The following is an 11,406-nucleotide window of genomic DNA, read 5'->3' on the forward strand; positions in this document are numbered from 1 at the left end:
TTTTTATTTTTTTTATTTAATTTAATTTGACATTGTTGCAGCGGTAATGATATAAACTCAAGGGAATTATGAGAAGAAAAACATGAAAAGTGAGATGTTTTACTTACCCAAATCATAATCGATTTGGAAACTCTCTTGCCTTCTCTTTTTCTTACAGGACTTGATTTGATGGTTTGATTTCCAGATGTTAGTTTTGGGAGAATAACATGTTTTTATGTGCTTATTTTAATTTGCAAGTCAGTTCTCTGAGGGCTTTCTTTATGATTTTTATGTTATGTATATGAGGTTGTTTGGTTTAGGTCTGATTGAATGATTAGGGCTACTGTTACTTGTCTGTATGCTTACATTATCTTTGTTTGTGTATTGATATTGTGATATTATTGATATGTTGTTTGTTATTTTGTTTGACAGTTGGATTGTGTGTATGAGTGAGCTGGTATTGATTTGTTGGTGTTGTGTATAGTATAATTTTAAGGCGGATGTTTTGTTTTTAGGAATAGTGTGAATGGTATATGTATTTTAGAGTATGTAAGTATTATGTATTGATTAATTCTTTATATTTTTAGGGTGACAATTTTACCATCAGTCCAGGGACTGCAGATGCAAAATAGCCTTCTGGCTAATTCTGGCACATTGTGCATTTATGTATTGTTGATGTGCATTGTCCCTGTCAAATAAACCTGAAATAAATAAATAAATGAAGAAAATGATGGATGCCATATCCTCAACAACTGGCTGTTCATTCCAGGTGCTGTCTTCTGAAATAGTCCAGACTTTTGGGGAAAATGGCATGAAAAGAGATTTTCTGTAGCGTTAGAGAGTAGTAAAAGAACAGTCACCCTCCCTTCCTGTCTCTCTCTTTCCTTTCCAACTCTCGTGAGATGCTCGGAGAGATGCACGCTGGCACCGGGCGGCAGCATTTCCTGTGTGGCTCCAGGGTGGAGATGAGAATGAAGGGTTTGCTTTGCATGAGTCTTCACTTTTAATTAAATCTCAAAATCTCTCTTTCTTCTTCACTCTTTCTCTTGCTTGCACTCTTTCTCTGCAGGAGAAATACACCTGCATATTAGTTGGGAAGTCCAAATGACTTTCTGTTTGTGAAAGAGGAACAAAAGGGAAAAAGATTTTACATATCAACTGTAAAACCATATTAGATGAGTTTATGTAGATTATCAAAGGACAATTCATGTGACTGGCACATTGCAGATCTAACTTTTTGCGAATACCTAACTTGTTGGTTGTTATTCTTCGTGAATTTGTACTAAAACTCAATGAAAAGTTAATTTAATGGATGGTTTTGATTGCATTTTTAATTGAAGGGTCTGTGGATGCGGTTTCGCTGGGCGAAGTCCGGGTGTCTTTTTATGTTGTGTTTTTTTTTTAACCATATGGGGGTGAAAATCGAAGAGAGAGCGAACAAGAGAAAGGAGATGGCTAGTGTCAGACGAAGCAGATGTGGCGTTGGCGAGTTCTGGACGGGGGCTTTCGAGGCGTATTACTGCACAATAGCTGGCTGTCACGCTAGTTTGAGGAGCCTAATCATTTGATAGGGCCCCCCTCCTCTGGGTACAGATTCCCTGAGCTTTAGTCCACTCACACGAACATTCTCTTCTGCTGAATTAGATACGAAAGAACCTCTCACCCGGTTCACCTTCACCCCAAATAATACCTGCATATGAGCGAGTGCTGATGTGTGTGTTTGTGTCTAAACACAGAGTGCTGGATAAGAGCAAGTGTTAGATATAATGGCCTTTAACTTTGAGGTAATGGAAACAATTCTTTTGCAGATGGTTAATAGAATTATTGGGACAAGTCATGAATGCTGTTTCACTTTTGTTATAACTGTAATGTGAATTTTGTTGTTGTTGTTGTTCCATTTTATAGTCGTGGCCTAATGGTTAGAGCAGGGGTTCTCAACCCTGGTCCTGGAAGGCCACTGTCCTGCAGAGTTTTGCTCCAACCTTGATCAAACTCACCTGCCTGTAGCTTACAAGCCCCTTGTCCAAATACCCACACTTGCGGTCTTTGCACTTGACCACTTGAACACTTATATGACGTATTTCCTGTATTTGGCCCAAGTGTTCAAGTGAGCATGAAGACCAACAAGTGTGTGTAGAACTTTTCATTAACTGATGGGACACTTATAGTGTTGTAAAAATGCAAGCGCTTACATAGCTTTATTTTAATTTTAAATACTTTGCATTTTAAAATCAACTTCTAAATGTCTGTTCAGTCGTCCCTATAACATGATATCATTTTAATTTGTGGTGCTTCTAATTAAGTGATAAAAAGCAGTTGCAAATGTTGTACAAAATAAATATCACAACTACTCATCTTTGCACCAATAAAACGTAAAAACACTGTTTTTCTAGCAAATTATATGTAATATCTAATTATTATATTAATATTCAACTTACATTGGAACGGTTTCTGTGACCTCTCGCGAGATCTCGGCAAAAAAGTCTCACGATTTATTTCCACAACATGATGCATGATGGGATCACTCAAGTGGCCAAGACCACAAGTGTGGGTATTTGGACAAAGCATAATAATCCTGAACAGCTTAATTAGCCGGTTCAGGTGTGTTTGATTAGGGTTGGAGCTAACATTTGCAGGACAGTGGCCCTCGAGGACCAGGGTTGAGAAAGCCTGGGTTAGAGAGTCGTACTTGTGTGTGCACTTTGATGGGTTAAATGCAGAGCACAAATTCCGAGTATGGGACACTTTCCATGTCTGCAATACGCTGTGTTTTCCACCAACTGGCAACCTGGGGTGTTGAAATACTATTGGGTAAATTGACAGTGAGCAGAATCATACTGACCAAAATATAAACAGACATTCAGACATGGAAAGCACATTTCAAAGTAAAAGTTTTTTGGAGAAACAAGTATGTGAATTTAGCACATTTTCGATGCCCACATCTGTCCCCTGCAGACAGCATGAGATGATATCCAGTCCCATTTAACCAGTCTTATCCTGTTTACCTTGGAACTTGCATTTCAGTTTGTGGGGGTTATTGTAAGGACATATCACTTTTTCCTCAGCTCTGTTTTACCTTCTCTTGCTTTGTGCCATGCCCCTTATATGGTTGCACACATATGATCACTGTTGGCAATCAGCACAGTCACACGTTTCATTCGCAGTTTGTCAACAAGTCTCTCTAATTGGGACAATTAAGTATTTAAATAGTTCACAAGGACATGGGACTCTGAACACTGTCCCAGGACATCATGATGAGTCATATCATGTCAATTTTGGCTCAGTTTGACCTTTCTGTGTGTTCTCCACCAAAAGCCTATAAACATTTAATATAAGTTGTACAAGGGATGCGCTGCCATTTGGCCCTTGGCAGTCCTAGGGGACCAGTAACTTTACATGCTGGTAGTCTAGTGGCCCCATAACATCATATGGATGAGTCTCTAGAATGAATGGAAAATTGTCTGAAGACTTTCACACAAATTTCTCACAGAGGCCCCTTCATCTGAAAGCCAGATATAGCCTCATTCATGAAGTGAGGTCAAGGAATGTAAGAAAAAAAAGCACATAGAAAGCATCTAGAGCAGGGGTTCTCAACCCTGGTCCTGGAGGGCCACTGTCCTGCAGAGTTTTGCTCCAACCTTGATCAAACTCACCTGCCTGTAGCTTACTAATAATCCTGAACAGCTTAATTAGCTGGTTCAGGTGTGTTTGATTAGGGTTGGAGCTAACATTTGCAGGACAGTGGCCCTCGAGGACCAGGGTTGAGAAAGCCTGGGTTAGAGAGTCGTACTTGTGTGTGCACTTTGATGGGTTAAATGCAGAGCACAAATTCCGAGTATGGGACACCATACTTGGCTACATGTCACATCACTTCACCTAGTTTTATGAATTTATTTAATTTGCTTTAGTATTATTTATTTATTTTAAAAATGTAAGTTGTTTTATGAATTAATTTGCTTTAGTTTTATTTATTTGTTAAATTTTTTTATTTAATTTGTTTTATGAATTTAATTTGCTTTTGTATTTGTATTTTATTTTTAAATTGGCCACTTTCTTCAGTACATGGAATACAAATAGTGAATTTTGGAAGATTGTTTTTTTATACAATGAATGTCATTGAGGACTGAGGCTGTCAAAAACAAGTACCATAAAAGTATCATAAAACGTCTGTATGACTTGTGCACTATTCCAACTCTTCTAAAGCCATACAATAGCTTTGATCAAGTCATGAACTATTCATTTAAAGTTTGTGCTTTGCTGAAACAAATGAAAATCTCTCAATACTGAAAACAGAGTTCTGGATTAATTCTTTATTTAATAATAATCTAATTTTAATGTTTACTTTATAGCAAGCCACTCAGATGAGGGCTCAGATGTGGACTCAGAACCGGGTTTGCCCTTAAAGAGGAAACAGCGGCGCAGTCGGACCACGTTCACGGCCGAGCAGCTGGAGGAGCTGGAGAGAGCTTTCGAACGCACCCATTACCCTGATATTTACACCAGAGAAGAGCTCGCTCAGAGAGCTAAACTCACAGAGGCACGAGTACAGGTACATTAACACACAAACCTTTGATATCCAACTCTTTAACTTCCTGTAAAATCTGTGTTAATCATGTGACCATATCCACTTCTCTTACTGGCACTGTATCTTTGTGGAAATGATCATTCTACACACACTTTCTCGTAAGTCTAAAAAACAACAACAAAAAAAAAACGTAAATGTGGTTTACTAAATTTACCAGCATTTAGCTCTGCACCCCTTGCCCCGAAGTCACATGACACACCCGCATAAACACAGGCTTCTTTGTGCCACGTCTGACCTCTTGTTTTCACTCTAGTATTCTGTCGCAGAAAAACCTCAAAACAGAATCTTTTAATAAACTCTATTATTAGGTCCTTCTAACCCAATTAAACTAGAACCCGTGACATGATGTCACCACTTTTTAATGAGCACAGATGTTTCGATCGCAATCAGACCAAAAACAACAACAAAAAAAAACGTAAATGTGGTTTACTAAATTTACCAGCATTTAGCTCTGCACCCCTTGCCCTGAAGTCACATGACACACCCGCATAAACACAGGCTTCTTTGTGCCACGTCTGACCTCTTGTTTTCACTCTAGTATTCTGTCAGAGAAAAACCCCAAAACAGAATCTTTTAATAAACTATTATTAGGTCCTTCTAATCCATTTAAACTAGAACCCGTGACATGATGTCCTTGCTTTTTAATGAGCACAGATGCACAGATGCGCAATCAGACCAAACAAGCTTTCGGCTACTGAACACACAAAGAGTGCCTGTGTACACTCAGATACATCACACACACAAACACATTCTTATAGGAATAATAAAAGTCCCAAATCTGATTCCCCAATAAAGGGGGGTGTTATATGAAGTCCATGCTGAAATGTGTCATGTTTTAAATTGGGCACCACCTTGTGTATAAAAACAGTCTGTAGATGTGTTCATGTGAGTAAACAGTTCTTCCGAGTGTATGAGTGTTAAATTTAAGTATATTGTTTGTCCTGCAGGTTTGGTTCAGTAATAGAAGAGCTCGTTGGAGGAAGCAGGCAGGAGCCAATCAGCTCATGGCGTTTAATCACCTGATACCTGGTGGTTTCCCACCCTCTGCGATGTCGAGTCTTCAGCCCTATCAGCTGGCGGACAGCCCTTACCCTCCCTCATCTATCTCACAAGGTGAGAACTGTCAGTCAATATATTACTGTGCAAAAGTTTGGGGTTCGAATAATTCAAAAATTATTGTTAAAAAAATGTAAACATTTTTTTTTAAATAATAAAAAAATGCTGTTCTTTTGAACTTTATATTCATCAAAGAATCTTGAAGAAAACATATCATGGTTTCCACAAAAATATTAAGAATGATTTCTGAAGGATCATGTGACACTGAAGACTCAGTGTTTCTCTTTCTCTTTCTCTTTCTCTTTCTCTTTCTCTTTCTCTTTCTCTTTCTCTTTCTCTTTCTCTTTCTCTTTCTCTTTCTCTTTCTCTTTCTCTTTCTCTTTCTCTTTCTCTTTCTCTTTCTCTTTCTCTCAGCAGTATCGGAGCAGCCCAGCACTGTGCACAGGCCCCAGCCTCTCCCCCCCACCTCAGTGCATCAGACTGGGCTTGGCAGCGGACCGGGGGCCCAGGACGGGAGTTCGGCCTACTGCCTCTCCTCTGGACGTCATGGCTTCTCTGGTTACTCGGATGGCTATGTGGCTGCGCCGGGCCACGCAAACCCAGTGAACGCCACCATCAGCAACAGCCTCCCATCACAGGTCAGTATCATCTAACATCACATACAGTTTGAGCATACAGTATACGGCTGTATAAATTAACGGGTTGCCAGATGTTTCCACCTAACGATCTGTGTTATGGTTGGGACATTGTTACATGCAAAGAGGTTAGGCAATCATACAGGGTCATACAAGGAAATCTTGAAGTTATAGTCACAAGAGAAGCTTTTTTGATTCCAGTCTTAGAAAGGGTAGAAATGTTTGTGTAAAACCAAATTATAACAGTTTGTGGTGCATAGAAATCTTACAAATCTTTATACATGAGGTTCTGAAAAGCTAAAGTAGAATAATAAGTCTCCTTTAAACTGTGTGGTTTTTGCGAACGAATTATAATTCTTATGTGATTATAAATTAGGTTTTGTTTCTAATTAAAGATATCATTGATCATCTTGCAGGATAGTGCAGGTAAGGTTTGGGGTTGGCAATATTTTAACGTTTTTAATGCTCACCAAGGCTGCAATTATTTGATCAAAAATACTGTGAAAAATTGTGAAATATTATTAGAATTTAAAATAACTGTTTTCTATGTTAATATATTTTGAAATGTAATTTTCTTCCTGTGATGCAAACCTGAATTTTTTAGTAGGCATTACTCTAGTCTTCAGTGTCACATGATCCTTCAGAAATCATTCTAATTTTTTATTATTCTAATTTTTATTAATATGTTGAAAACATTTGTGTTGCTAAATATTTTTTTGTAAACCATGTGTTTTTTTTATTTCAATATTTTTGTGATGAATAGAAAGTAGCATTTATTTGAGTACGTTATTAATACCTTTACTTGCAGTTTTGATCAATTTAATGCATTCTTGCTGAATAAAAGTACTGATTTATTTATAAAAAAAAAAAAATCTTACTGACCCCAAACTTTTGAACAGTAGTGTAAACACGCTTGGAGAATGTCTCTGTTTTTACACCGACAAGCAGATTGGCAATGTGAGTGAATGTGAGAATTTCTCTTTCTCTTTCTCTTTCTCTTTCTCTTTCTCTTTCTCTTTCTCTTTCTCTTTCTCTTTCTCTTTCTCTTTCTCTTTCTCTTTCTCTTTCTCTTTCTCTTTCTCTTTCTCTTTCTCTTTCTCTTTCTCTTTCTCTTTCTCTTTCTCTTTCTCTTTCTCTTTCTCTTTCTCTTTCTCTTTCTCTTTCTCTCAGCAGTATCGGAGCAGCCCAGCACTGTGCACAGGCCCCAGCCTCTCCCCCCCACCTCAGTGCATCAGACTGGGCTTGGCAGCGGACCGGGGGCCCAGGACGGGAGTTCGGCCTACTGCCTCTCCTCTGGACGTCATGGCTTCTCTGGTTACTCGGATGGCTATGTGGCTGCGCCGGGCCACGCAAACCCAGTGAACGCCACCATCAGCAACAGCCTCCCATCACAGGTCAGTATCATCTAACATCACATACAGTTTGAGCATACAGTATACGGCTGTATAAATTAACGGGTTGCCAGATGTTTCCACCTAACGATCTGTGTTATGGTTGGGACATTGTTACATGCAAAGAGGTTAGGCAATCATACAGGGTCATACAAGGAAATCTTGAAGTTATAGTCACAAGAGAAGCTTTTTTGATTCCAGTCTTAGAAAGGGTAGAAATGTTTGTGTAAAACCAAATTATAACAGTTTGTGGTGCATAGAAATCTTACAAATCTTTATACATGAGGTTCTGAAAAGCTAAAGTAGAATAATAAGTCTCCTTTAAACTGTGTGGTTTTTGCGAACGAATTATAATTCTTATGTGATTATAAATTAGGTTTTGTTTCTAATTAAAGATATCATTGATCATCTTGCAGGATAGTGCAGGTAAGGTTTGGGGTTGGCAATATTTTAACGTTTTTAATGCTCACCAAGGCTGCAATTATTTGATCAAAAATACTGTGAAAAATTGTGAAATATTATTAGAATTTAAAATAACTGTTTTCTATGTTAATATATTTTGAAATGTAATTTTCTTCCTGTGATGCAAACCTGAATTTTTTAGTAGGCATTACTCTAGTCTTCAGTGTCACATGATCCTTCAGAAATCATTCTAATTTTTTATTATTCTAATTTTTATTAATATGTTGAAAACATTTGTGTTGCTAAATATTTTTTTGTAAACCATGTGTTTTTTTTATTTCAATATTTTTGTGATGAATAGAAAGTAGCATTTATTTGAGTACGTTATTAATACCTTTACTTGCAGTTTTGATCAATTTAATGCATTCTTGCTGAATAAAAGTACTGATTTATTTATAAAAAAAAAAAAATCTTACTGACCCCAAACTTTTGAACAGTAGTGTAAACACGCTTGGAGAATGTCTCTGTTTTTACACCGACAAGCAGATTGGCAATGTGAGTGAATGTGAGAATGAAGGTGTGAGGAGGGCTAGGACACGACTAAAAGGATGATGATGATGATGGAAACGAGAAGTGAAAGACAATTATTTGTGATTACACACTCATCAGCTGTTATCTGTCGGCTCGCCTGCTGCGCACAACATGCTAACAACCAGAAAATGAGCTCCTAACTGCCTCAAAGCATCCGGTAGTTAGACACGAGCGGCATTCTGGGTGCTGTCCTCAAACTCAAACCCCTCGGAGTGCTGCGTGATACAGATAAATGGAATGAAAGAGATAGACAGAGAGAGAATGAAATGGAAGCAGAGGAAAAAATAGAATGACTGAGATAGAAAACTCCCCTGGGGCTATAAGACAGAAGATGGTTTTGAGAATGAGGTTCTTTCTCAAAACACACAAAAAAGCAATGAAAGCCAGTAAGATTAGATTACCAGTAAGATGGAGAACACTGCAGTCTAAACACATCCCCAATTGATCAGATATGTTATGGTACAATAACGTTTTTGTTAAAGGGACAGTACACCCAAAAAAATGAAAATTCTGTCATTATTTACTTATTATCCTCATGTTGTTTCAAACTTGTACAACATTGTGATAAAACAGTAGTTCATTGTTTCCATGGTTGTCAGTCTCCGGAAAACACCTCAAAGGTATCATAATAGTCCATACAACTTAAATCTGGGTATGCTCCTCATATACATCTTTATATGTATGACTCCAGAAGACCACTTTTATGCTATGTTTTTGAGGCTTGAAAGCCCTTGTTCACTATGAAATGTTATTGTGACAATTCTTTAAAAATACCTTTTTTGTTTAGTGAAAAAAGAAATAGCATACAGGTTTGGAACGCTATAACATTAGTTAACATGAACTAACAATGAAAATACTTCTAAAGCATTTATTAATCTTAGTTATTGTTAATTTCAACATTTACTATTACCGGTACATTATCAAAATAAAAGTTAAATAAAAATTATGATTATTTAATGGACCTAAGCAAACATGAACTAACAATGAACAGTTGTATTTGTATATTAACTAACATTAACAAAAAATAATAAATACTGTAACACATCTATTGCACATTGTTAATGTTAGAGTGTTACCAAAAGGTCTTTATTTTCTAAATATGCAAAAACCATAAACCATATGAAATAAAGAATCCTTTGGACTATCACCTTGTGTACAGTAATTGAACTGCACAAAGTTATTTAACATGACGTATTAATTGAAGTGTGTCTAATTGCAGTGCCCCCAGCAGCAGGGTTTGTAATCAGAACCAATTCCTAGTCATTAAGGCAGCATTCCAGCGTCAGGACTAACTTAGAGGTCAGGTAGCTCTCACACTCACACTCGGGTCTGTTATTGCCATTAGTGTGTGTGTTTGTAACCTGGCACAGGGTCAGCTAGTGCTGTTGTGTTGTTATTGAAAGGCAGGGATTCTCATCGTCATGACGATGCTGGAACTCTTAGCGTCTGGGATTCTAATTATGGGATGCTCCGGACTCTTAATTGATTGGAATGGGAGAATTTACCCTCCATAATGCACTGTGTAATTTATGCAAATGAGTCACTTTGTTGGCTAATTGTTTGAATTATGTATTTATCTGTGGTTTAATGTATGCTGAAATAAGCTTGGGATTCAGGGTGTGCTGAGGCGGCTTGTCCCTGCAGATTGGTTTGTAATTTATTAGCGAATGAAACTGTGATTATTTATAATTACATATTTAATTTTTATCTATTAATTACAAAAATATGATAGTACAGTGATGGTATTAAATGGAAATGCCATAAAACTTTGATAAATACCAAATCCATGGAGAGAATTGTTTTATTGTTCATTTGGGGGTCACACTTGTGTTGCTCGTGGTCAGAAGTGACCGAACAACTGAAATGTAACTTTTTTTCAGTAAAATCAATGTAATATATTTTTGTTCAATATTTTTTATTGTTTATTTTGTATTATATGATACTAATTAATATTTATGCAATAATTATCCATTTTTTCCCCATCGAAAATAATAATAAAAAAAAAATTATAATATTTTTACATTACTTTTCCATTATGGCAGTATTTCATGTTAAAATAGAGACAATGGGCCTCATTCATGAAACATTTGTAAATATAGGAGTAAATTCTGAGTAATTTGCATGTAAAACGGACCTTCCCGAAAACTCTCCTCCGGATTCACAAACTCTTCGTAAACGTCTGATTTGATAGTTAAACGTGTATGTTAATGAATTCCAATCATTCGTAAATAGGGCGCTCGTGCGCGCTCATTCACAATTACCATAATCCCTGCCTATAATTACAGCTACACAAATTGCGTGTCCAGGAACGCAGTGGAATATTCTGGTCTACTTTCTCAGGTTTGGCTCCAGTATATTGCATAAATGCAAAAAAGACTTATATGCCTAACAATAAATATTCAAAGTGTTTTTAGCCAGCTGAAAAATGTCAGGCGCTCTTCTTAAAACGACCAGCTGGTGACGCAGCGTTTTTCCAGCTGTCGATTTTGTTTGCTATGATGTGAAATATCCACGGAAGTACATTTTGAAGAATATTACTAAATATAAAAATGCAGTAACCAGCAATGTTAACTTCTCGATTGTTGTTTAGGTGTTGTACAAGTAGGATGATTGGTCGGTGTAGTATTTGTCCTGCCCCTCCTCCATTGATTGGACAGCTGGGTAAATAGTGACAGTGACAAGCGCTGCGTTTTACCCAAAGCTAAACAGTTATCATCTCTCAGCTACAAAGAAAAATAAATAAATAAAAAAAATGGAGCAAACGAAT

At 37.1% G+C, this 11,406-nt stretch overlaps 1 protein-coding gene across 1 annotated transcript in view; it reads left to right on the plus strand.

The window, feature by feature from the left end:
* Positions 1-11,406, plus strand: part of LOC107679388 (paired box protein Pax-3-like) — a 40,153-nt gene that overhangs the window by 16,968 nt on the left and 11,779 nt on the right. Inside the window, exons 5-7 of the mRNA XM_016474905.1 lie at positions 4,329-4,528; positions 5,512-5,677; positions 6,035-6,258. Coding sequence (XP_016330391.1) covers positions 4,329-4,528; positions 5,512-5,677; positions 6,035-6,258 — 590 coding nt within the window. The remainder of the gene's footprint in view (positions 1-4,328; positions 4,529-5,511; positions 5,678-6,034; positions 6,259-11,406) is intronic.

This window comes from Sinocyclocheilus anshuiensis, unplaced genomic scaffold, assembly GCF_001515605.1.
Source record: "Sinocyclocheilus anshuiensis isolate Anshui unplaced genomic scaffold, SAMN03320099.WGS_v1.1 scaffold2206, whole genome shotgun sequence".
Taxonomy (NCBI): Eukaryota; Metazoa; Chordata; class Actinopteri; order Cypriniformes; family Cyprinidae; genus Sinocyclocheilus; species Sinocyclocheilus anshuiensis.